Source organism: Lepisosteus oculatus, chromosome 21, assembly GCF_040954835.1.
Source record: "Lepisosteus oculatus isolate fLepOcu1 chromosome 21, fLepOcu1.hap2, whole genome shotgun sequence".
NCBI lineage: Eukaryota > Metazoa > Chordata > Actinopteri > Semionotiformes > Lepisosteidae > Lepisosteus > Lepisosteus oculatus.
This window is the reverse complement of record NC_090716.1, coordinates 8,614,275-8,642,145: the sequence shown is the minus strand read 5'-3', so window position 1 is coordinate 8,642,145 and position 27,871 is coordinate 8,614,275. Positions and strand designations below refer to the sequence as shown.

The 27,871-nt window shown below is 36.1% G+C and overlaps 1 protein-coding gene across 6 annotated transcripts; it reads right to left on the bottom strand.

Moving 5' to 3' along the window:
• Positions 1 to 133: 133 nt before the first annotated feature.
• Positions 134 to 27,871, bottom strand: usp47 (ubiquitin specific peptidase 47). 6 transcript variants are annotated; one of them, XM_015338260.2, is made up of 29 exons: positions 27,621 to 27,871; positions 19,203 to 19,262; positions 17,655 to 17,849; positions 16,651 to 16,764; positions 16,170 to 16,323; positions 15,973 to 16,069; positions 15,734 to 15,879; positions 15,280 to 15,359; positions 14,725 to 14,874; positions 14,333 to 14,428; positions 13,103 to 13,255; positions 12,496 to 12,654; positions 11,618 to 11,749; positions 10,863 to 10,939; positions 10,540 to 10,595; positions 10,200 to 10,312; positions 9,951 to 10,055; positions 9,090 to 9,297; positions 8,458 to 8,573; positions 8,004 to 8,123; positions 6,728 to 7,499; positions 5,957 to 6,132; positions 5,776 to 5,856; positions 5,418 to 5,533; positions 4,670 to 4,788; positions 3,933 to 4,063; positions 3,594 to 3,641; positions 3,292 to 3,422; positions 134 to 1,778 (listed from the first exon to the last, which is right to left on the bottom strand). In XM_015338260.2, the coding sequence occupies exons 1-29, from the start codon at positions 27,663 to 27,665 to the stop codon at positions 1,604 to 1,606; spliced, it is 4,125 nt and encodes a 1,374-aa protein (XP_015193746.1). In that variant the 5' UTR covers positions 27,666 to 27,871; the 3' UTR covers positions 134 to 1,603. The 6 variants fall into 6 exon arrangements, with proteins under 6 accessions (XP_015193746.1, XP_015193750.1, XP_015193745.1 ...); XM_015338264.2 differs by lacking the exon at positions 27,621 to 27,871 and adding an exon at positions 26,795 to 27,101; XM_015338259.2 differs by lacking the exon at positions 27,621 to 27,871 and adding an exon at positions 21,179 to 21,441.

Genomic DNA, 27,871 nt, shown 5'->3' with positions numbered 1-27,871 from the left:
ATGTAATAGTCTAAACTCAAGATTCTTTTGAATTTCAAATATGATTTCCTACTATTCTGAAAAAAGACTTGACTGGTAATACAGCTAAATTTTTGTAGATGTAAATATATTAATTTATGACAAAATGCTGCAATTATGAAAAAAGCCTTTTAATTCCATTCTAAAATCATCTCTTCTATGTTCACACGATTTAAAACTCAAAACAATAAAACATAATAAACTTTTTATTGGCATGTCTACTGTAAACAGCTTGCAACAGCATGAGACACCTTCCAAAAACCACACTTCTCTTTTGTGATTTGTTGCGTTTAATAAATTAGGCAGTGCTTTCACACTATGCACACCTGCTCTATCAGTGTAAAACTGTGCAGCAAAGCCAAACCTGCTTTTCAATGCACCCTATCTGTAATTAGGGCATTTCAAGCGGGCTTCCCAAACGCACACCATGAAACATTTTTCACCTCAAGGGATGTGTATACTATGTTGTTGTGCAGAGGGAAAAAAACTTATCTACATACACAAAAGATGGTTAAATACAGACAAAAATTAAAACCTGTGCCATATAATTCAGACCTAACATTCATTAAGTCTTAGACAAAATAATTTACAAAAAAGCCAAGCAGCCTTGGGAGTATGAGAACTAATATGTACCAACCAAAAGAAAATGTATGAAATAAACAAGTAGATTTAAAATTACACAGTATCGTTCAGAATTTAGGAGACTGATGGGTAGAGAAGTCAGATTTAGTAGGACTGCAACAAATGGAAAGATATTTACATACAGACATATACACACTGTCAATCTCAGAAAGGCTGATGGAAAGCACTAGATTGCTCAACTCCAAGTCTGAAAATCATCCAACAATTAATGTTTGATCAAAGTAAGGAAGATTGGAAATCTTGGATCTGAACACCTACACTTCTCATTTTACAGAATGAAAATTTGATCAAAATAAGTAAAATTGGAAACTTTGGATATGAACACCCATACTTCTCAATTTCCAGAATCAAAATTTGATCAAAATAAGGAAGATTGGAAATCATGTATGTGAACACTTAACATTTCTGATTTTCCAGAATGGTACAACCCATAATTTGTATTAAAATAATATTGAACGAATGGAAGATAGCTGTTCTCAGCATTTCTTTTTGATTTATCTTTGACATCATTGGGGTTAGTTTCAACTAAGTTATGATACAATTGTTTTTTATATAATTAAATGAGGTAAATGTGCACAAGTGTGAAAGAATGGCTCTTTCTCAGGCCTCTGCAGAGCTCTGACTAAGCTAAGCAATACCAGTTCAGGCCTAGCTGTTCTACTCAGTATGTGCACCCATCTGTTTACTTTATCCTCAATGTAGTTTTCTTTTAGGTTATCTGATTTATCTTTTGCTATTCCCTTTAAACTTTACAGTACAATTAACTATAGTGCACAACTTTATTCTGAGCCATATTACACCGCGAGGGCTCTGAGTAGTGGGCAATCAGCCATACAGCACTGGTGGTATTGTTTTAACACCAAAACAAGATTCCTGCTATGGTGATGCTACATAGCCACAGGCAGCCAGCTATAGAGTTCTACTCCAGAGAACAGAGCCAGCTTCAGTCTTGGCCTGAGTCTTTATTTGGTGCACCATCCAAATAGATCTTCAGTGCTTTCTCTTTGCGAGGTGAGTAGTTTACTCGGTGACCTGTCTTCAGCAGACGGCTGCTTTCCTTTTTCATGAGCTCATTTCTCTCTTCATCTGATAGCTCCATGAGTTCCTCTGACTTGTCTCTAAATTTAAAAAATGAGAGCTATGAGCATCTCTAGACTTAACTGCATTGCTCTGACTAAAACATACAACCTCACAGGACAGATTCTAAATGCAAGACTAATTACAAACTACTGAATGCAGTAGGATTACCTTCTGAATGAGTTACAGATGTATTAAAGAATTACAAAACAACATGACAACTTTACATATTCAAACACCACTTTACAATTTTCAAGAGTAAACACTATAGGTGATATGACAGAAAATCTCACAATACAGATAATAATCCTTATGATTACAGGAATCATATTTTGTATTAATACCTAATAATTCATGAGACATCATACATTTATACTTCCAAAGGAAAGATACAAAAATGTGACTTGATTAACAGACATTAGTGACAACCACTAAATTTAAACAATGAAACTGTAGTAGGAGGAAAGAGATTAGCAATATATCACTTCAGCACAATAGAGACAAATTTCACAAGCTTTAGAAGCATTTAAGATAAATCTCCAGATCCTGATGGTACTCTAACAATTGTACTTAAAGAAGCAAAACAGGGTAATAGTAAGATAGGGTAATGCAGCACTCATCCATACAAAGGGCAGAAAACTAGACTAATTATAAACCAAAAAATCTTATTACATGTAAGGCTAGGGAAATGCTAATTAAGGCTAATTTATAAGATCAACTTTAAACATAAGGGTTTATTAAATAAGGCTTAAATGCTCAAAATGGAGCAATGTAATGAGTACCACAGGGGTCTGTTTGAGGATGATTGTTCTTCCTAGGTTTTTGGCATGCAAAATGCATTTTCAATGGCTTTCCATTCTAAAGCATTTTATGTACAGTATAGGAGCTATCTGGTTGATTCATGGCACCACAAATGCTTCACCAAATGAATTAAGGGGGATCTTTAGGTAAGCCAGAATGAGCTACTCCAGAGTGGGTGTCTCTTTACACAAATGGTTTGTCTGACAGCCAGAAAAAACTAAATTCCCTCCTTTTCTGTAAGCATACTTATGTTTTAAAAATATATGTTTGCATGAACATAAAGGATTTACCTTAAAGGTTCAGCATACATTTATAAATGGGCAAAGCATAATTTAGCTTTTGACTGAAAATGTTAGGTAATAAATGTAGGATGTTATAGAAATATATTTTCACACCCTGTAATTTAAATTGCATATGCACAGGAAATGAACTACCACTTCCTAAATGTGTTTTCCACAAACATGGAAGAGACACTGGTTTAAAATATAAGTATAGTTTTAAGTACAGTCTAAAATTATACTGTATTAAGCTTAATAAATTAGCAAACAACATTGTTGGAGATGAAGGGTATCAATACATAAATCTGCTACTCTATGTATGTGTGTATATGCATTTCAATTAAGTTAAAGGCTGTAAGAAATTATTGGTTGTATTATGGACATTAAGTCAGACTGAGAGCTTAAGCTAACGATGTAAATTCTGAACTCTACATGAAGTCATATGTTTTGCACTATATCTATAGCAGTGTTTTACCTGTAAAAGACAACGGCACCATCATCACAGATGTAGAGAGGCCAGACGTTCAAAGTTGAAACTTTAGGATTCCAATCCAAATCCTGATGAATCTCCAGTACTGAGATGTCACATGGAAATGTTCCTCTGCCCTTTAATACAGAAATACAAGAAATAAGCAGAAAAACAAAATAGAGCTGTTTAACCAAAGCATTTTTTCTTTTTTTTTTAATAACAGATGAAAAACAATATTCATAGAATTCTACTGTTTTACATCAACAAACACAAAGTAACATTTTAAAATGTAAAAAAAAATATATTACCTTTGCAAATTCTACATTTTCTAGAGGAATTCCACTTATTTCACTGAGCTGAAAAACAAGACATTGCAAGTTCACTAAACCACCACAAGTGGTGGAAATACAGGAATAAACAGTTGTTACTTAAGACAGTTTAACAGTGTTTGCCTGTATGAGAAGGTGTAAGGATTCCATTATCAGTGATAAAATATTAATTTAGTCTGAAGTAAACAATCAAAAAGCGTGGATGCAAATTCAAACGGCAACAGAGTGTCTACCACAAATGCAAAATATATTTATACATTCCTTATATAATTCAGTCTTAAGGCAAGGGGACTGAAATGCTAAAATGTGGCAGCTCACTTTTTCTTTCAGTTCATCAACACTGCTGCTCTCCAGAACCGCCTCCCGGAACGGCTCTAACTTCATCTGCGCAGGACTCCATCGCCGCGTCAGCACTGCGAGCTGAGACATCGATTTCATCCTCTCCGGTTCTGCAGGGAGTGTGAAAGGACAGAGCAACAGCTACTGTAGGTGTGCAACACAGCGCGGAGAAGACACCCTGGCGTGACAAGAAGCACTGGGGAGGTGAATTTCAAACTCTTTATTATGCGATCACCCAAACAGGCAGCCGATAGAGAGCTCACAGAGCCTACAGGATCAACAAAAACACTCATGAGTCAGAAGTCAGAACACAAGGTTAGAAATTCAACATCTCTTGCTTGTTTTCAAGTGTGTCTTCTGTTATGAATGGCCAGTTCCTACTGTTACTACTTTGGAAAAAATCCATTAAGCTGTGTAGATGAATGGCCTCTCATGATTTGAATGCTTTAATCTAGTAACTTTCTATGTTTCAGACTAAAAAGATTTAGCTTTGTATTGGCTCTACAATATCAATAGCTTTCAAGCAGCTAAATGCAACTGAATAAAAGGTCTAATAAATACGCTGTATAAATTACCCTTTTCATAATTATACACAATTATAATAACTTGTTGGCTAGACTAACCCCCCAGTTACAAAGAACAACAGCAAATATTTTAGAGTTATAAACTGTAAATGCAGTTTAAAATTTTACTAATGCACTAATAGAAACAATTACCATCAAGAACTTCAAGGAAGACTTCCCAGTTACTAGAGATGTTTATGTCTTCCTCATAAACATGATAGTCCAGAAATACTGTTCCAGGATTCTTCCAGGTTTTCTTCCTCAGACGAAACCTGTGGAAAAATAATGTTACAGGTATATAACACATTCCTTTAAGACTTTTTATTTATATATCAGAGAAATTATAATAAAAGGATGTAGATGATACATTTTTTATTGTTGTTGTTGTTCCATATCTCGGGGTCTCTATTTTTAAAAAGGTCACAGGTGTGACTCTTAGTAACTGTACATAAAGAAACTTTTTACATATCTAACATGCATAAAATGTAAAACAATGCAATTATCATTTAACATGAAAGTTATTTCGTTTAAAAATGACATTTTAAATAATAACCAACATAATAGCAAAATCAATGAGTCAATTCCTGCTGGACAGGTTAAAAAATAGTGCTTTTGTCTTGGACTAAGGCAAGTTTTTTATGCAGCCAGTGTCACTGTGAGCAAGAAGCAAATATGCTTTCATCTGTACTGGCATTGGACAGGGCAGCAGTTCTGGAAAAATCTTTTCCTGTGGCAAAAGACAAACCGATATATTAAAAGAAGTCTATTTCTTAAGTCATCTGCCACTTAAAAATATCTCCAAAACAAGACTGCAGACTACTTACCGAAAAATCTGCTGTATAAATTATTTTTCCCCCTGTCTTTCCTAAACGTTTTTCTGTTTCTGTGCAATATTACTCACCTGTCAATGCTGAGATCCAGTCTGCAAAGATCCCTGAGCTGAGGCAAAAGCTCCTCTTTAGACTGCCGGACTGTCATTCCTTTAGCAAATACTGCATCCACTAAAAACTTGCAAGGCTGAATTCAGGTGTGGAAAACAATACATGTGGCACATTAAAAAAATGTTTAAAGTATTCAACTTCATAAGGTAAATTTCCCTTACTATAAAACATTACTAGTAATCAGTGTAAAGTGCCAGGAGAGCTAAAAATATTTTAGTCACTTGTCCCGACTAAAAAAACAGCTGGCACACATTTTCAATGCTGTAGTGATACAGTGATAAGTCATCAAAAAGGAATCCTTTTCTGTTCAGTGCTTACCTCTGGATCATTCACCAGAAGCTGGTAAACTTTAACTCGATACTCCCCCTTTTTCAGTGCTCTTCCTAACCTTATTGTTATCTGTGTCAAAAGAAAACAGGGTCGTCTATGAGGCATTTTTTCTGAAACACAAAACGCTGAGACGTCGCACTCAAAACTGACAACTTTCAAAGTCACTCACCTTATTATCATCTGAAAATGAAGAAAGTGTTTCATTGAGTCGCACACTCTCAAACTCCTGGTTGTTGGCATAGACCCGGAAGACCTTGAATTGAGAGGATGGAACTCCCACAAATGGCTCCAAATTTTGTTTAAATGCCACAAGTGTGATTCTTTTATCAACATGGACCAACAGACCTACAAGACATTTCATCACATATTAAAAGACCGACTCTGTTAGAAGAGAACTCTGACAAGGATATAAACAACGATTCCAGCACCACTGTGTACTCTGAGTGCACTACAAATTAAAAGTATTTAAACAAGCAAAATCAGACTAAACTTAAATAGTATTCACATGCAATTTTACTAACACAATCACTATGAAGAAACGTTTATAACATACAAAATACAAAGTCATATTGTATTTTAAATCAGGTTTTGATTAAAGGCTCAAAGTATTAAAAAACATTTCTTAAAATGACATTAATAAATCTATTAATACGGCTAATTACACCATACAGCAACAACAGAATTTGAAAAACCAACCAAATTATGTCTTTTTCCTTATAATTTATCTTTAAAATTTACCTTTCCTTTGTCAGCTTTTTTCATAACTTAATTAACTGTGCTTAAACAGATGCTGAATGGAAAAAGAACTCTACAGAACAGTATTTTATTCAATTACAACATTTTATTCCCCTAGAATATTAGCAGCTCTTCCCCAGGAATCCAAAACAACCCATAAGAATCACTTCTTTTCAGCCCCTGAAGATTATATGGAGAGACATACATTTTTGTCTTTCTCCAGAGCTTTCATCTGCAGAATATGGCTCTGCTCTGAAGTACATGTACTGGGTCTCTCCTTTATTCTTGCCATTCTCATCATACTCGCTGTCTGTCCCAGAATCCTCCTCTGCTGTGTCCCACGTCTCTTTTTTTCCCTCATTCGCTTTTGACCTCCGACTGCAGGTGATGCTGTGAGAGTCAAGGCCATTGGCTAAGGGGATGGGGGCATTGTCAGCATTGCACAACGTGTCACTGCTGTGGCTGGAGCTGAGGATATCGCTGTCCACCGAGCTGGTACTGCGATCGTTGTTTATATCCGAGTCGGAACGCTCTTCTGACTGAAAGTTGTTCTCTGGATCCGAGGTCTGAATCCGGTTCTCCAGCTCTCTGTTGTCTACTGACATTGAAGAGTCGGCCTCCTGTGAGGGTGACTCAATGTGTTCAAAGTCACTAGCATCTGAGCTTTTGAGGCTGTCTCCGTTCCCTCCTCCCTGCTGCTGTTGGAGAGACAGGTTTTTCAGTTTCTCTGTGCTTTCCTCCAAAATGGCCTCCACCGATTTTCTGTTGCCCTTTACCATTTCAAAGTTGTCTTCCAAATGGCCTGAATCTCCACCACCTTTTTGGCAAAGAGTTCTGCTTGCATGGGAACCTGGAGATTGCTCAGGCAATGAAACAAACAGTCTAATAGTGTTTCCATGGCGGTCAAGCAGCTTCCATAAAAGTGAATCCGTGAAAGTGACTTGATGATCTGTTGAATCGGAGCTTTCGACAAAAACCTGAAATTAACAAACAAAATATTACTTTCCAGAACTTCATTCTGCTAAATATATTTGCTGATTCTTTTAATCATTTTTCATTACTTTGCTGACTTTATGGCTAAAAACTATTAGAAGCTTTACTAGCAAAATTTAACCATTTATTCAAATTAGAAATTATGACATTGAAACACATCTGTAACTATATATATATGCTTTCACCACCTGATGAGAAACTATTTCCTCAGGTCACTGACACTTCAACAATTCTACATAAAAACAATAACAAAACAGCAGCTGAGCCACAACAGAGAGAGCGATGATCTAACGATGCACTCAGAAGACAGCATCTTCAAACACTTAAGGCAGCTAAATCTGATGAATTAGCCCAGATGGACAGCAAAAATTGTTTTAAGAGCAGAAGTACATAGGTATTTTCAACAAAAAAATTCTGATTCCTAAATTTAATATGGAAATATTTCACCACTTACTGTGCTGTACTGTTATGTAAACAAATGGACTGACCTTGTTACTCCTGAAGAACCCCTCTGCTTTCAGTGTCTTGTTAGGTACATAGAGGAGCCTTAAGTCATTATAGCAACGCTCCAGTACTATGCGCATAGTTTCAGCTGAGAGCCCAGTTGCCTATCAAACAGAAACAGTATTTGCATTTGAATTATGACATAATGGTTAACGTATTCAGTATTATTATACATTTTGTGAACAATTTAACATCTTGCCTACCCTACAAGATCACCATTAAACTCTATCACAGTTTGTCCAAATAACCTATAAGAATTTTCTGGAGAGAGAAATAGCTCCATTAAGTTTTATAGCTTGTACAACGTGTGAATTCACGTCACACACATTACTCATGAGAGGTATATCATCATCATCAATACATTAAAAATAAAAAAACATTAAACCATTTGTTTTATGCAAGACAAACGATTGGACATCATATCAATGAATCTCCTACCTGTGATATTAGCTGTTTGAACTCTGTGACGGTCTGGTTCAGGTAAGCTCTGACACTGACAGGAGAGGCTATCACCTCAGTCTTCAGATCAACAACATGCACTTTCACCATCACCTCTGCGAGGAATACAAGACCCAAAGCAGCTGATTTCAACGAGGATCCACAATCAAGAAGAAATGGATCAATGGGTACAGAACTTCTTTAACACCATAGCTTGACTGTGCATCTATGTATGGGCAATATGTGCATTACAGCATTCTGACTAAGCTAAACAGGCCTGTTATGTGTGCAAGAGAGGCTATGAGTCACTGATTTAACCAAACCATTCAGACAACTTCAGTATGTCATCTGCTGTAAACAGCGTGACATAGATTTGGCTTGCTCCTAAAAATATTATCAGGTGCAATCAAGGATATTTGTAGAAAGCTATAGATTTATGAGAGAAATATCAACCAGCAAGTCTATTTCTATTTAGCAAGTCTATACCAAATGCTGATGGAGCAAATTGGTATAATTCAGTTCTAAACACAATAGGACATCTTGTGGTCACAGTACGTATTGCAGGCCAGAAAAACCGCAGCTTGATTTTCTAACTGGAAGCAAGCAAAGCAGTGTTTGAGACTAATTTTCACCTCCTGGTTTGTATGGCTGGAAGACTTGTTCTGGCCTCCTTGTTTCCAGTAATAAGTCAAACATGTAGGATGACTTCACTCCACCCAGGAGAAGGCCCATTGGAGTATCCTCCTCTCCTTCATATGACCTCTCCAGATACTCATGGAATTCATCGTATTTAACAAGGCGGCAGCAGTTCAGGGGAACTATCCCATCCAGGTCCATGAGCTTCACATAAGAAAAAGGACAAAATTAAAGCAACAAAGGAACACAAATGTTCAATCTGTGAACATTCTGTACACAATATTAAAGAGAAGATTTATTGTTAATACTCACTTTGACTAGAAATCCACGACATGATATTGTGTTGAAACATATCAATGTTTATTAACACCTATGACTTACGGGTATTAACATCAGCTGTTTCTGGTTCACTATGCTGGGAGGCGAAGTGTCTCTAAAGAGACTTTTAATTTTTCCTTTTGCAAACACACCATTAAGACTAGAAGCCATGGACAGTTGTTTCAGGGCACATCAACTTCGCATAACTTACTGTGACCAGAGAAAGTGATGTATATATGCATCTTCCGAGGAGGTTCCCTGGTTTACGGTGTATTTTTGAAGTGTGCATGGCTACAAATTATGGAAAATGTTACTTAGGTCTTGCTATTTCACGTGTGTGGCAAAACACCCATTATGACATACTACATATTTTTAAAGGAAAAAAATGAAAGTTGCAATTGATACTACAGAAATGTGCGTGTTCTGCATCAAATGTTAAAAATAAAAACACGAATCCATATTTCACTTTAGAATACCACCAAACAATTGCATGAAATACTATCATTAAAGACTTATGTAGTTCTAGATACTTTCTGTACCTTGTATGCAATTTCAACAGCTTCCTTCAGTGTCTTATCCTTGTGAACCTCGAGTCTGTTTTCCATCATAAGCATCTTCACTGGGTGCATGCAAAACAGCTTAATCTATGTGGAGAAAAAAAAAAGGTTATGAAAATATAAGTGCAAAAGAAGGTATTTCTATTATTCTTCCTATTTTATTATAAATAGGAATCTCTCTTGACACAGGTAAAACATGGCAGCCAGCCACGTCTAGCAAGGGCCTCATACCTTGCATGTGTTGCGTTCTATTTCACGTTGCTTCTTTTCCTGCTCCTCCAGATCCTTCTCCTTCTGCACTAGACGCGTTATATGGGCAGGGAAGTCTTGAACCTCCAAATACTCTACGCAGTCAAACATCATCAATAATAAAATGTTAACGTGAAAACAGATGACAAGAAGCAGTACTGATCCAACCATTTTGTTAGCTATACATGCCTTGAAACATACGATAGCTTTTTTTTTTGCACTAGCCTCCTCTTCATTTGAGAGAAAAATGTGATGCTACAATTATACAAATCAGTGGTATAACACCACAAATATCGAAAGTGGCTCTTTTTCAATAACTTACTTGCATTCCTTGAAGGATCCTTTAGTCTGTAGATCAGCATATACGCATTTGTAGAACTATTGAAATTGGAAAAAAGGTTGATTATTCAGTCTGAAGAAACTACTATTCAGTAAAAGTTTGGCGACACTGTTAAAAAATTAGCTTCAGCTACTGATGTTGATGTTTAATTCAAGGTTAATCCCTCTACCAAATAAACAGTATATGGGATTCATAGAATAATAATGTATTAATAAGAAAACAAAACTGAAGTGTCAAAAACATTTCAAACACAGCTTTCCAGGAGTCCATAAACCTGTCATATAGAAAAGGCATTTACAACTAACCTGGCAAAGGCACTAGAATAATAACCTCTGGTTCCTGAGGTTCCACCATATGTTTTCCTAATGTCATCTTGAGTAATCTGCAATTCAGAACAAACCACATTTCAATTGATAACCCCAAAACCTAAACTAGACCACTAAAGATACAATTTCAAATGTGCTGGTAAGTAACTTTAAGGAGCAAGCAGTTTTCAATCAGCTATTTACCCCAGCATTTTTTCCCTTTGGGCCTTCTGACATTAATGGGAGTGCTACAGAATTTTGGAAAAGCTACATATGAGAAAAGACAAAATAATTAATTAGTTTAAACATTAATTGTGTGATGTGTCGTGTTTCATGTTGTATAAATATGATAAAGAGGCCACGCTCTATAACTTTTCATGTGGGAATTGCGTGTGGTGTGAGTTCAGATTTTTTAAGTTTGGCATAAAAAAAACAAAGAGAACATTGGAGACTGGTTGAACAAGTGCTCAGTGCTTCATGATCATCAACTCCTGCCAGGGTAAGATGACTACACACTTCATGAAAAATGACGAAATGCTGAAATAAATTTTGTTATGTGTTAATGTCAGGCCGGTGATATATAAATGTGTGTGCATGGTGCAAATGTGTCTGCTGTGAGGAGGAAAAGATTTAGAAACACTGACCTAAAAGACTGATTAAATAAAGGATAGAAAACTGAGCAGTCTTACATGGAATGGCAATTTCTTTTACAATTTCAGGGGCTAATGGCTGGCTGCTTTGTTGTGTGCAGTTACCTTGCTGACATGTTGGTCATTAAAACTGTACCACTGTCCATCACTGAAGGACTTGATGCAGGCGTAGTAGTGGCCACCAGCTGCACTTCCTGAGTGAACCATGACGGAGAAGAGCTCAAACGTTAAGGAACTCTGGTGCGAGAGGACAAATAAAAAAAAATATTAGCATTCGTACCCAAGAATATGTGAAATCAGTTGCAACTGATCTATGCATAAGGAAATCACAGATTCTGTATCTTTTTAGGAAAAAAATGTAAACATGTTCTAAAATCTTAAAAGCAAACAAAAAACAGTTTGAAAAGGTTGGTAAGGCAGGGCCAGTCTGTCATTTTGTGTAATCCGCTATTCAAGGATGATGACACTACATTCAGTTCATTGTTCTGATTCTGGTGGGTATTTATAATTAGTCACTATGTTTACACAGTTAACAGCTCGATTAAAATGCTGGAGACATACTTTTCAAACATTAAAGATAAATCATACAGGATAGGCTAACCTTCTTATTATAATCTAATAGAGGAAAAGGGCACACACTGTAACAATGTGCACTTATGTATATTCAAATTATTTTGAAAGTGTTGTATATATTGTGCTGATGCTTGATTTGGAGATTATATAGTGAAAAAGAAAATTTAGTTTCAGCTGTGGAATAGAATTCTACTTCCTTTTTACTAACTCAAAAAACTCACCACAAGCAGTGAAATGTTGTACAGTGCTGACTCTATTTAGTTTGATACAAGTAAAATGTCAGCAGCTTTTTCATGTTAAAGGTGGCAGAATAAATAAAACATGCATGCACAGTAAGCAACGTAGCATTTCACTGCTTGCACCATACGACCAGATTAATCTTCATAGGGTTACTGCTAAGACTGGCTTACTTTAGACTTCAAAGATCTTTCTGTACTGCTGGTGTTCTCTAGACAAATGCCTTCATCAACTCCATCGTCATTGGAGAAATCATTACTCATCTGATCACTGTGACAGCTGCCTTCATTCTCAGCCCCACTGTCAGTGCAGCTTTCTGTCTGAGGAGATTTCTTTAAGACAAGTAATAGAAAAAGATTAATTATACCCTATTAATTAGTTTACATAATCACTTACATTACAATAATAAAATAATAATACAAATAAGAAATCATCTTGATAGGTTCATCCATCTATTATAAGAGAGCAACTTGTCCTGGTGAGAGATGGAGCAAAGTCTCTTTTGGCGAAATGTAGAATATCTTGTCGAATCTAGCCAGTATGTATTTGAGAGAAAACTGGAGAACCTGGAATTAACTTGTGCAGAAACAAGTGTAACATGCTCCCATAAAGAAGACAATCAAACACAGGATCCAAAAACTGTTAGGCATGTATCTGTCACTGTAAGGCACTTGCTGCCTGATAGGTCTTTTATGTAAATACTCTCATGGATACACAGAATTAGCAACTCATAAATTCCATGTAGCCACAGATACATCCCCTGATCATATCTAATGTTACCTCATCTTCCACATCAATAAATGGACTCATATCCAGCTCTTCAGGGAACGTCATACGATCATTCAGCTTTATTCGGTGCATGGTTGTGTAGTCAAAGTCAAAGCGCTTCAACTGCAGAGTCAGGAGGTATGGAAAATGCAGAAACCTCAGGCCCTAGAACACACACATGGCATATATTCAAGTCCAAAGAAATATCCTTTGATGATGACATATGGTGATGGGAGACCTACAGACTATTTGGATGAGATTATATACACAGAAACTCTTGATAAATATTCACCCTTAAGCCTTATTTATGTAAAGAAGAAAAAGTAAGCATTCCAGTAGTATTAGTATTCCAGTAGTATTACAAAAGTTATCTAAACCGGGCATCTGATACAGCTAAGATACCGTATGTACCTGGAGTACTGAATTACAATTCATTATTGTCAATTTATTCTTGCTAAAGATTTATGGATCCGTGCATTATTTGGCAAACAGAGTACATAGCTTGGGGCTTTTGGTATTGGAAGAATAATGTGGAATGCCCCCAGTACCAGATTACAGAGACAGCTGATTTTGTTAATAGCAGCCTCACTGCACAGCATTATATAGTCAATATACTTCCTTAATTTTTCATTATGATAAAGCTCATCTAGATGTGTGGAGAGTCACATAAGACTTTCTACATCCCTCTGGAATTAATGTCACGTCTACTATATTACTGGATTGTGCACCTATTATTTTATGTGTTCGAATAAACACAATACAAGTGTATGTCAGTGACAGTCAATGGCAAATATCACTGCTTAACTGGAAGTTGCTTTTCAGAACTAATGGAAGAATGTCTAAGTGCAATGACTACACTATACCATTAGTAGCAATTTTTACACATAACAGCAATGCTGGGTTTCAATACAAATTAGAAGATACTATATTAAATCAATAATGAAAATAATGAATGCAAAGGTGAAATGTGTGATATTTCAAATGTCATGTTTTCTAGGGCCATGTTTACAACACTTTTCCACATATGTTTTTAGTTCTGTGATATTTGGTTAATACCAAGATAGATAAGGCCTAGGACATATTCCAAATTTAGAAAGAGAGAAAACAGCTTCTGAACCTTGTGTTTACAGAATTAAAAGACAGTACTGCGCTGGAAAGTAATTTAAATCCAGGTGGCCTACTACATTATTCCATCCTAAACTACTCATGACCCAAAAACCTGTTAATCAGTTCTAGTCTTACCTTTCGGGCATCACATTTCTTTTTACACCGCTCACAGAAGTATTGATTAGGGCCATCAAGAGTCTCGGGCTGGATAAATGCTTGAAGGGCTTCTTCCTGTTTTAAGTTTTACATCATTAGTGCTTACAGCAAAAAGATGCTCTAAAATTCTTCTTTACTAAATTGTCACTATAAAATAAATAAACGTGAATGAGTTGGTAATACATCCACCCTAAAACTGTTAACAATATAATAGATGTATAGCCTGGAATGGTGTCTTTGAATTACATGGCATTTGGTCGTTCCCCAAACTGGATGAACGACAGAACAAGTCTTTTTCAAACACCACTACTCATTTTTTCTTTCAATACATTATTATACAAAGAACATTGCAAAAATAGCTGAACACCCACCACACTGCCAAAAGCCTGGTTTGAACCATAAGGCCTGATCACAAGTGGGATGTCAAGGTATGTGTCAATTCTCCAGCTCTCGTACCCACACTCCAGACACCTTACATAATCCTTCAGCTTGCCCTGATAAAGCTGATTGATTAGGTCAGCCTGGAAGAAAAAAAAAGGGTGCTTATTAGAAATAGGGATTTTACATTTTTCCTTAAGCAAATGTATCTATCCAAAAATACCAAACCTCCTTCTGTGACCTTAGTGCCACAACTCAAAGGCAGTGTCCTATTCAACAACGCTCCAACAAAAACAGGAATGCTATTTAATACTGTCCTGTTTCCAACAGCACAAATTCTAATCAGCCCTCCTGATACGAGTTAACTGAACAACTTGAGATACTGTACAACTCTTGCTGCCTTTTCACATTTCAATCTTCAGGTACTTGTAAGTGGATATAACAAAGTGTTTAATGTGAAACCAAAAAGTGTCCTTCCTTCCTAATTTGCCATCTGATTCATAAACCAAGTGCTTTATTTCTTACAATTTTAGAAACTTAAAAGGTACCTGCTCTGTCTGCTTCCATTTCTGCTCCAGTGCATCAAACATAACACGGCATAACTCCTGTACATCATGCTGCTGCCAGGCTGCATGAAATGCATCAGTAAATCATTGTTACATTATGAACACCTTAACACTGAAAAAACAACTTCAGAAAGCAGTTTTTCGCACGACAAGATACACAACAGCTACTTCCAACTATTTCATGACTGGTCAAGGACTTTTTAATGTAATTCGCCAGAAACAAATAGGGCGAGACTACAGACTCTCTCAGGCTCTAAAATGAAGCTGTACTGTTACAATTTACTATGCAGGTTGTAAAATCAGCATATTTTTAATTTCATAACTTTACCGAGATCTGGACAAAAACAAGCATGAATCACAGGAAAGAGATATAAAGATATAAAACCAGTTATTCACTGCAGCAGTTAACACGAAGTTGGGAGAATTCTTTTTGCACCTTCACTGCTGTCCCAGCCAAAGCTGCGAGTCACATCCGTTGTCTCAATGGCTCTTTTCTTACTCGTCTGCAGCAGCACAAACAGCCTTTGGAGCTGGTAAGGAATACTGGTTACAGGGTCCTCTTCTGACTCTTCAAACTCCCAGCTGATGAGAAGGGAAAAGGCTGGTTACCATGGTTCCTCAAAAACAAAATGATTCTATCATTTCATTGTTGCAAAACTATAGCATTGCTCTCACTTGTACAGAGCATTTCGGAATTCAGGCGTCATGAAGAGTGTCTGCAGCAGGCTGTTTAGATAACAGGTCATGGCTTGGTTCACTAAACCCACATATCCTACAAGAATAAACAGAACAGAATGAGTGTCACAGTACACTGCTGAAAACACTGTCAACAGCTAAGCTCGGTATTTCAACAAAATTTCCAAGTGCCTAACCTGTTTCAGATTTGCTTAATATGGAGGAGTAAGAATAGCTGGGGCTGCTATAATCACTACTGCAGCCAACTGTGCAGTCTCTGGGCAGGGGACCAATGAACCTGTCCTGGGAGCTGTCATCTAGACCGCTGCTGTCTGCTGTACCTGATTCATCCTAAAAAGAAAGGTTATTGTTAAATCCAACAAATGTTGCAAGCAAAGGCTTTCTATGCAACTCCATGAATTGCATATTTTGTATTTGAAAAAATGACTATAAGCTGACTGTAAGGGTGCACAAACTTACTGTAAGGCTAATCCACTCAAAAGTAATAGGGTTTGTATAAGGGAAGTGCTATAGAAAGGGCTAAATCATTTATTGTGATATAAAATGTACATTTTCATTTAGTATATTAGCTAAGAGAAAAGCAGGATGTTGTTTTTAAACAGTCTCAACAGTGTGGCTAAAATGTTCCATCTGTTTTTATGTCACCTTTCCACTTACTGATGCTATCTGAGGTTGTTCACCATCTTTATCTGTGAGATGGAGAAAGTTTTTCTTTCCTGGTTCAAACCCAGACTCTGCCAGAGATGAGTCACTGCTATGGTCCAATGGTGCCTACACAATCAAAAGAAAAAATTATGCATTGACAATACATCATGGTCTGACTGATGAAAAACTGACTTGCCCTTTGTTGACTTATGATAGAATATGAATTCCTTAGAACCAGCGGTAGAGGTCTATCTGTAAGATTCATCAGTGTAAATAAGCTGATTCTTGGCAGTGTCTAGAAATCATTGTACAGTGGCCTTTTCAAGATTATCAATAGATGGGATAAAAAAAACTTCAAGAACAAAACATACTGAACTTTTCAGCTGGTCACATATTTTGTATTTTAAATAAATTACTATCCTAGCCGTGGCCTATGGTGCTGCTCAGTGGAGAGACGACATCTATATACATAGGTGGGCAGCTGTGTCAGCATGCGTAGTCTGCAAAGGAACAAGTAATAGGTTTATTCCATGCTGAAAAAAAGAAGAAAGAGAACACAACGTTTTGGCTGTGGAGCCTTCTTCAGGTGAAGCCTGAAGAAGGCTCCACGGCCGAAACGTGTTCTCTTTCTTCTTTTTTTCAGCATGGAATAAACCTATCTATATACATATGAGACTACAAAACATTTTTCAAATTCCACAAAAGGATTGGACTTGTATTCTTGTTGCTGCCACTGGCTGCTGAGACCTAGAGTAAAAACCTGAATTCTAACAGCCTCAGCATCTGTACACCGCGTTGGAGGAGATATGGTCAAATTCAAAACCATCTGCACATATTGGTAGTCAGAATAAACTTCTCAGTTTCTATTGCCTTCTCCTGTACTTATGTAGCACAGTATAGAATAAGCCCTGCTGTTAACAATGGTAGTTGAAAAACATTACGTTTCGAATTTTGTTTTTAGCAGAATAATGCTATGTACAAACTACAGAAGTAAGCATTCAGCACAAGAGGCTTACCATGTCTGTACCACTTCCCCATGTTAAATCAAAAGTGCCATTCACATAGCCAGCTTTCGAGGCAACATCTTCAAAAAGTTTTCTCAGGGGCGTTGAAGCAGGGAGGTTGAAAGTGAGTTTCTCATTTACAGACTTTGCACTGGTGGTATCCTGAATGATGCACAGCACTCGTGGCTCATCTGCAGCATTTTCTATCTAAAAGGACAGAGTAAATCCTGTAAATACTAGGAATAAAGGAAAGAGACATTATATATTCTGATGTGGTCCACATTTACGTTGGTTAGGGTACCTTCTTTTTCTGAATATTTTGACATAAAAAAACACTTTCACTGCTACTAGTCACTATATATGTTGCTATATGTAACTTAAATATCTAACAGTATTAACTAAAAAGAAAAATGATATACATCAAACATAACAACAAAGCTTTTGATTATGCACTATTACACTGCCTGGTCTGATTAAAATGCAGTAGCCTCCATAAAAGTTTTGTACTTCAAATCTCCGCCCCCCTAAGTGACTTTAAATGTGTGAAGTACACTTAGAGTTAACCAATTACGCAAATCTGTTTGCATGAAAGTTTATTTCATCAATCGAACATACAGCACACAGTTCCCGTTTCCTGGGGTTCAAGGCTTCATGGCAAACAGTATTAATCTGACCCACTGCACACCTTGTTTCATTAAGCTCTCAGAAGGCTGCTTAAAATGGTAAGCCTCAAAGCGTATGAACAGCGACTGGAAAAACTCATCCGATGCATTATAAAACCAATGAGCTGGACATACAGTATCTAGTGGCCTACAGTAATGTAGGAATAGGCTGCTTTGAGCACATCTGTGAATGGCTAGCACTTGTTTTAATTCAAACACTTGCATGCATGTTAGTCTTAGGCAAATGCTCTTTAGGCCATGTTGTGGATTAGTTTCAATCTCTGAAAAACATTGTAATTGCAAATGAAAGGCTTTTTGTGACTTTTCTTTTTATCTAACCATGTGCACAGTATACTAATCTCCATGCTGTCCTAACGTTCCATAATAATCACATCCCATGCTGTGATCTGCAATGCTCTCTTATAGTGTCTACCTTAGGACATTTTTTATTTCTCTTCCAGTTATCTGATATCCAGAACTACACAGTTTCATCCTTAATGGTATGCTATTATTTTGGTTATATTGTAACTGCTGCAGCAATTATTTCCTGCAATGTACAGAACCTGTACATATGGACTGGAAGTTTTGCTCAGTGTTTTTTAGATTTAGAAATGTTCCTTAGATTACTTTCCGAGTAATGGCAAGAGATGCAAAAAAAAAACATACAATGTTTCCTAAACTGTATTGCGTTTTTAAGTGTTAGTTAAATTTGTTGATTATTCAACATCTTCACAGGTACCACCACCACAGGTTATTGGTACTGCAGCTGTGCCCAACACTCAACAGTATAAGGTGGGTAAACATTAAAAATGCCATGCTACTTGACAGCAGTGAGCTGAACAACTTACAGCAGTGCACCATGCTGCCATCTCATGCTTTGGCTTCACCAAAGATCTACCTGAGAGAATTTCTTCTTCATCTCATCAAAAATACTCTGTCTGCAACTCCAAAACTTACCCTGTGGCAAGTGGAAAGAAAAACAAAACACTCTGTTGTTATGGAGCCAATTGGTTGTCCAGTTCATACTGCGGTCTGGACCTGTGTTCACTTGTACCTAATGGTTATGTCAAGGAAGGGGCTACAGCAGACTCAGCTGGACAGGGGGCCAGAATTACTGCAGTTTCCCTCAAACCAAGCTTTTACATTCGCATAAACCAATTCAGACAAATTTTCAGAATCACTCTCAAGAATAGTTTCGCACTACTTCACAGGAGATATCCAAATTCTAAAGAAACTGTCTACCAAAACATTATTTGGTAGACAGTTTCTTATTATTTCCAGTCTTGACGCCACTTTTCAGTTTTGCTTTAAGATTCAGCAGATTGTTTTTTAAAAAGTCTCCTTCGTTCCATCGAACATCCGATATGATTTATTCATCACGAGCTAGCAGACATAAGATAACTTTCCAAAACTATAGTTAGAGGCTCTAAAAAGCCCAACTTGTCAACACATCAAAGAGTATTATCGGATTAGAGGTATTTTTAACAACAGATAATAACACTGCGTGCTGATTCAAAGCTTCTGACACTGAGAAGCTGGTTCACCATAGAAAGTGAACTTGAAAAAGGAATTTTTCTTCCAAGTCTCCTCATTTTATAATTGTAAAGAACATATACATTTTCACAAAATATGAAAAGGTCTGGAACATCCCACGCTGCAATCTTCTCTCTAAAGAAGGAAAAAGTCCTTCTTCAGTTTAAAAAGACTAACAGCAGGTAAAATATTCATAGGTTTATACAGTAAAAACCCAGTTGGATTAATAAGGGGAAGGGGTGTCCATTATTGCAAAATGTCTGTTAATTTATCAAATAATATTTTTCAGCTCAAACATACCATGGGAAATACATACTTTATATACATTTTCTTGAACTTTTGCCATTTTTTAACAATTAAAATGATTGCAGTCAATGAAATCAATGAAAATAATTCACGTGTCTTTTCTTAAATATACAAGTTCTTTACTTCATGTGTCATAAATATACTTTATACAATTCACTAAAGCATACAAACACATCATAAGCAACTGACCTATACAGATATTCCTAAATTTTAAACTTATGTAACCCTTTATACATTGTTTTACTAGTTGTGCAATTCCCCTTAATTGTGTGGAAAGACCAATATTTCTGATTTTACAGACAAAATTCCCCTTTAGCAGATTTTGTTCATTAAATCCAACATCTATTAAACCTGAGGTTTACAGTACAGTTAGAAAAATTGCATTTAAAAAGCCTCTAAAACCTATGATTAATCCAGTGGTTATATATTGATCATTTATACATTTATTGAATTACAAATGTAATCTTGTAATATAAAAAGTTATATTTGTGACGTAAACATTCATGCATCTTCATGTATTCTTCAAATGTTCAGACTCCCTTATACTAAAGAATGTTTTTATAATATATTTAAATACATCAAAACAATCCCCAATTAAAATTAAAGTTTCCAAACAGAAAACAAAGGTAGTATTCTACAGCAATGCAGTATTTCTGTATCTACCCAACTGAAATATTTTCCCACAGCAGATAACATCACAGAAACTTCAAAGGTTGATAAAGAAGGTTAAATAGTGAAATTAAGAACAATAATAAAAAAATCTCCATCATAGTTGTGTAAACTAATATTAAAAATGTATCAGCTACACTAAAGTGATAAATAATCATTCGAGTATGTCGAATAATCAAATAATTCAGGATGTCAGCTTTCAGCAGCATTGAATATTAAGCAATATTAAGCAAACAGTAAAATATCTAAAGCGCAAACAATAAAATAAGATTGAGATATGCCTTTTTTAAGAAAAACAAATAAATGTCATTAACAGGTTTAATCAACTTCTGCATTCACCCCACAGGAATAAAAACAGTATACTACCTGGCTTGGAGATATTAACTGGAAACTCTTCTTTGGCTTTAAACCTGACATCAAATTTTGTAAAACTTTCAACATTAGCAATCTGGTATTATCTTCTTCCAGACTCCCACTGCTCAACAAGTTTATAATTAAGCAGTTCTGGGAAGGCAGAATCTTGGACAGGCTAGTGCATAGGCCTGCTGATAATATCAGTGTTTTGCTTGTAGTTTGTAAAAGATGTTTAAAACATCAAAATAATTCATCTTAACTGTTAATGCCTACATAGAGAATATAAATCTAATGAGACAACAAATCAAAGTGCTACACTTTTTAAATGACTAAATATAAAAACTATTTTGTGTTTTATCCTTTTCACCTTAAAACAAGAAAATGAAAGTTTATCACTTCCTTGTTTTACAGTATCTGTACTACTGTGAAGCACTTCCTGCCAAAAAGCCAATCCAGACTGACTTACTACTTTTTCTGCCAATCAGAAACACTCAGGGGAGAGCCTGTCAGCACTCAGATTAATATTATGTTCTCTAGAAAAGGAGTGCCAGAAGCTGCTTATCAAAAAAACATTACTTCCTGATACTTCCAGGTAACATACATTTTTGCACAAAAAAATACCAGCCTAAGAAAAAAACCTTACAAAATCAAGCATATAATATTAACTTAAATTTCAGTAAGAACAACATTAAAACTAATAATTTTGAAATCTTCATTGTTTTCATTTTTAAACATTCTTAAAAATCACACAGATCTTGTCACAAGCCCAGTTAGCTGGAATGTCACCACATTCATAAACTGAAAATCACTGCACAGCATGGATTTGTTTTGCATTCACTGTAAAGCTGAAAAACCCTGTGTGCATGGGCTTCAGAAGGGTAGAGACTGAAGCAATGCTCCTAATTTGTCTCAGGAAAACAGCATTGCAAGTGCCAACAGGACACTGTGTGCCATGGGTTTAGCAACACTGCAAACCCGTGATCTACTGTACAAGCAAGTCTACTATTCTCGTATGTGCAGATAAAATTAGGTAACAGATCTAAAACGGATTTATATCAGTAAACAATGTATTTATTTTAGAAGTAAGGCATTCCAGTACAATAAAGTCTCACTAATAAAACTGAAAACGTAATTAGCCTGCAACATTAATTTCTACAAATATTTCAATCAGGATAGTGTTTCATGTGAACTGTTGTATCGACCAGGACTGCTTTCTAGGACTAATTACAGAACTGACAAAAATATCCATACTGCCCAGCTGACTCACCCTTGAGTATAAGACTTCTGTCAAACATTTTAATTTGTGGTAGCAGGTGGCCATTCTCAGATTTTTATTTTAAACACTTACTAGTGTAAGAGTGCCCAGCAGTGTTCTGATAAAAATAAAGAATTGGGGCTTGTTTATGCTTGCAGTTGACAACTAGATCATCTCCAACAATATCTTCCTTACATTAACTTTACCTCTACAATATTTACGCAGAAAAGTATACAAATGAGAGAAGGTCTTTCAACCAATCTAGAGGAGCAATAAGTGGAACCACATAATACCATATTGCCCCTATATTTGGTCTATATTTGTAAATATTTTTTCTACCCAAAGTTTAGTCTATATCTTACAGAAAAAGCTGAGAGGTTGAATATTCAAAGGATTTGTGTTAAGAGGAAGAGAGCACTTTGTGAGCTGTGCAGTACTAGTGCCTTGTTATTAATCGGCTACCCTAGTGTGCTTATGTCCTCTGAAATTGCACTGTGCTTGGAGTCCTCATTGAAAACTGGCAAGAAAGAAAAGGATAATTAGTTATTCATTTTGTAGAAGGTAGTTCTTTAAGAATACATTGTACTAAAATGTGGATTTATCATTTTAGCTTGACATCTGAAGACCCATTTTTTTTCTTTGTATTGCAAAGTTGTAACTAGAAATGGATTTGTATAAAATTATAGCCTCCCCACCACTGTGCTTTTACAAATGGATCCTAAAATTTGAGTTTGAAATTCATACAATACAATGTATGAATACCTGAACGTCCACTCTAAACAGGAAGGATGAGCATTTACCACTTGTCACAGGCATTCGTTATATTTAAAAGTGTTCTTTCGCAAGTTTAAAATTTACATTTAGAGATTAATAAACTGAACTATTAAATACAATTATGAAAAATAAAGAAAATTCCAATGTCAATATCAGGTAACGCCAGTTACAGGGACCTTGCAAGAAATCAGGTTCTGGCAATTTAATTTAAACAAATACTTATTTTCATCTGGATAATTTATTAGAAGAGAACTACTAAGCAGTTAATACTGTTCTAAACACTGACGACATGAAGGCCCAAAGACTGTTTTGCTGAAAAAGTCCAGAAACGCTGAAGTTCCCAAAAATTAATTAGCACTGTTTAGCACTGCTGTCACTGTGGTCTAGTCTGCAAGTTTTAATGTAGTGTCCAGATTGCATAATGCTAGTAATAACTAACTTCCACTCCAAATTTTAACAGTAATACATCTGCCTATTTCTAAGCCTTGAAGACCCATTCCCTATACTTTCTGTTCTACTGTTAGCCGTCTGAAAAAAATATCACAAATATCCATCTTAGTGTCCCTCATGGTCATGAGTGATGACAAAAAAATAAACAGACTTTATGTAACTATGTCCTATCATAACACAGACAGCATTGTACTAAAAGTACTGTGTAAACAATAATAGTCGTGTTTTGTATTAAAAAAGAAACCCTGAAGGCTAAGACTACAAAGATTTTAACCTCAAAGTTTCAGGATTGCTCAAGTAGCTGGAATCTAAGAAGGCTATAATTTCATATTCTGTTTTGAAATCAACTTATAAAATCATTCCTTAGTGTTTAAGGGAGAAAAGCACAACATATCAGTCCAGAATTCGTACCTTTCTTGCAAAGGAATTCTAGCAATTGCATGGAAAGCAGTATTCTTGGAAATTTTATTAATGTTTCCAAATTTACGAAATTATTTGGTTCCCCATTTACGAAAGATCAATTTGTCAAAGTTATAGCAACTACTTAATTTTCAGAAACAGACACTGAATACCAAGAGAGGGGTTATAATATGGTTCAGCAAAGTGATTACAAAAGACAGAACAATGAGTCACTCTAGGTCTTTGCTCACTATTGGGCTGACTTGATTACAGTACCAAGCAGATTATAGGACTTAATATCATCTTGAAAACATGTCATTGAGAATAATTGAGAAAGCATCTCCATTTGCCTTACATTATGCTAATCATTGTCTTTCCCCAAGCTCCTTTCCAACTTCTATAAAAAAAATACATTTTAAAATAAGAAATAAATTGTATTTCAATATATTAAGATGAATAATCACTCCACTTAGTGCCATAGTTATCATAGTAACAATTCAATCTTAAGCTGTGACAGTTCAGTGTATAAAATGTAAGGTAAGCCACCTAGGATAAAAGCATCTTTTAAATATCATACCTTAGAGCACTGCATACCCACATTCTGAACTGTGTCTTGTCCAGTCAAATGCAATTTACCAAACATGATAAGAGTTTTTATGTTTAAATCTGTAACACTGAAAAAGAAGCATTTATATTGATATTGCATTTAATAACATAAGGCGACCAATTTAAAACTAAGAAAAATTTACACCAATACAAGGTCAGCATGATTTATGGTGAACAAAAACAAAACAATTTTGTTCACCAAAAACGTGGGACAGTAATATTAGGAAATGTTTCTACATATTCTATTCTATAGTCCTGTAGCCTACGTCACTATGTATGGTGGTTTTAGATTCACCTTTTGCAATATTTTCAGCAATACATACTACAAATACATTGTACTTATTTTTTCATTTGAAATGCTTTTACATCTTTTGATTACATATTTCAGCTGACCAGTTTATGTTATATTTACTGCTGTGTATCTTTTAGCATACTTTAATTATACTACACAGCACTACATTAATTAACTATTTTATGAGGATCATAAACAGTTGGCTTATACAGTTGCACAGGAATAAATTACAATTAATATGGTCACACTGCATTCTATTACTTTGTAAATAGAATTATCTGAAATACAGTACAGAATATTCCATATTCTATTCTTCTGCTGAAGGTAATGTTCTAAAGACAGCAAACATTGAATAATGGTTCCTATGATTTACAAACACATCATAACTATTACAGTGAAAGCTTATATTTTGAATTCTTAAAATTCAGTTCTTTCTAATGGGTTACATCTTAGCCCTCATTTCATTGCATTCAACGAATATTCTTTAAGACAGAAAAGTTGCTTCATAAAGTATATCTCACATACAATGAAATGTATTTGAGATACACTACTACAGGCATTGCTTGTTTGGTGTGCCTTCAAAAGCAAAAGTGGAACATGGTGTACTGTTTTTGTACTTGTTTTTTTGTTTTATAAACAGGTTACATTTTAAACCTTTAGTTGCTAGTATAAAGAAAAACAACTACAGACTCCATCTGCTGAGTCAGGCTGTACAAGTTGTGAAAATGATATAACTTTCCAATAAAAACAGTGACACCCTGTAGCACAAAAAACACTTAATGCTATCTCAACTGAGACATCTCAACGCAGGTGAAAAGCACTTACATACTTAAAAACACTTGTACTGGAAAAGAAGAAAATGAAGAACCATTAGTTTATTCTTATATTATTTCAGCGTAAGAAATTGCATAATGCTAATCATAACAACAAATCCTACAAAACTTAAATGCAAGGCACTTAAATGCAATATGGCAGGCACACCATATTACTACATTTGTACAACATTTATGCATCACCTATATTTCTCATCTCCAAAATAGAGTCTGTTATCAATTTAATTTTAGTTCCCTAAAACTGAACTATAAAAATTAATAAACTCATGTTTAATTTTAAAAAGTAAACAATGTAAGTGTATCATTGTTTAAACTACTGTAGTAATCTTGGGTGACCTTGTATTCAGTCAATCTAAAATCTTACCTATAATCACATCTGTTAACCCATTTCACAATCCGTCAGGTTGCTCTATTAGAAAAGAAATTGAGACACCCGTGTACTCACTTCAAATCGTCTCCTCCTTTACCTGTTAAATTCATTTCTAAAAAACTGCTTTGTTTTAGAATTGATAGGGCTATACCATCAATGCGGTGTAATCTGTAAACTGCACAGCAGGTTGTATCAGCTGAAATAGTGAATATTTTTGATTAACACAACTACTCACACTTTCACAAGAAATTAAAGGTCAATTTTGGTCCCACGCACTGCCAAAAAAAGCCTATGGAGAACCACCCGAGTGCTTCCCTAGAAAAAGAGCAGTATTGGTGTTTCAATTCTACATCAGCCATACAGATCTACTCTAAAGCTTAAGCATTTCTGCTTTTGTAGATGGGACTCCCCCCCAACCCTCTCTGAATACAGGTCAAAAGTAGCTACGTTTTATTAAATTTCATGATCGACGATTAAGCTGAAGTGCGCCTGTCAGGTTTCTGCTACGGAAAACTATCTCCCAAGATTGTTAAAACAGCAATCAAACCAGTTAACGCAGAAAAACCATCGCACGGGAATGATCATGAAAGACAAAACGGTATCCTTTACCTATAAATAACCAACAAGCAATTTTTTTTTAAATACATACCTATTGAGAGCCCTTTAAACACTACTAAAATCTGCCGTGTCTGTGTTCTTTTTTTAACAATGAAAAGGAAACTGCCGGATTATTTCCCGTGGACACGAGGTGACCGTGTTGTACTTTCCGGAGCTCCAGGTTTATTTTTTTTCGCAGATGAGGTACTTTCTATTTGAAGAACAAAAGACGAGGCGAAATCAGGATTGGGCGACCGCTCGCAGCTACAGCTCGCCAGTGACACCACTACGGACCGCTACAGTGTATTCAGCTACGCGTAAACACGCTTCTGCACAGTCGGCCGTCCTGGATAATTGAGAAGCTAGACGTTTAATTTATCCTTACAGTCGCAGCCTATGGAGCCGTGTGAAAGAATGTGTGAGCCACTGACTTCACGAACTCCACACACAGACAGGCCTCCTCTTGTTTGCTGGGAACCTGATACGGATTTGCATGAGGACTCACAAAAGGCCGCAGCGCGAACACGGCGTTAACCCACAAACGCAATGCTGTCATGCCGGCGATTGTGTAGCGACACAATCGTTCAGTCCGGAACTCGGCTCACTATCCAGTCCTTCAACACAAAATATTTCGGGCAGCTGAAGGTTGACTTCGTTTAGCCAGATGTATTTAGATCTCCCCCCCTCCTCCTCCTACCTCCAGGAAAATAAAAGCTCAACGCTGTGCTAAAAGCGAACCAGCGGGGCAATTGTTAACCGACGTCTGAAGTTTAAAGCTGTAACGGGAGCCTAGTTGTCTATTTTGCCTTAACACAGGCAAGACACCCAGGGCCTGCCGTTGCCAATTTCTTCCCCCGTGTTGTGTGTGATTATCTCACCTCTTTGGGTACGAGCTGGTTTTCTTCGCTGGGCACCATTTCCATTTGTCAGACAGTTTAAACAGACAGTTACCCGACCTCGGAAGTCAACAGGAAGGCTTCAACCCGGCGTACGAGATCATTATGTCGTGTGTTGTTTCGGGGCCAAGATAAAAAAAAAGACCAAAACAAATAACCAGAGTGAGCGCAGTTACTTTTCTTTTCTGTTACACCACCTACAGCACAGACAGCAATCAATGGGGAAAAATGGC

Coding starts and splice junctions, on each gene's coding strand:
- usp47 (XM_015338259.2), bottom strand. CDS start 21,253: ATGTTGAAAGTTTTACAAAATTTGATGTCAGGTTTAAAGCCAAAGAAG. Junction 16,070..16,169: donor ATTAAGCAAATCTGAAACAG/GTTAGGCACTTG, acceptor TTATTCTTGTAG/GATATGTGGGTTTAGTGAAC. Junction 13,256..14,332: donor AGAAATGTGATGCCCGAAAG/GTAAGACTAGAA, acceptor TGTGTGTTCTAG/GGCCTGAGGTTTCTGCATTT.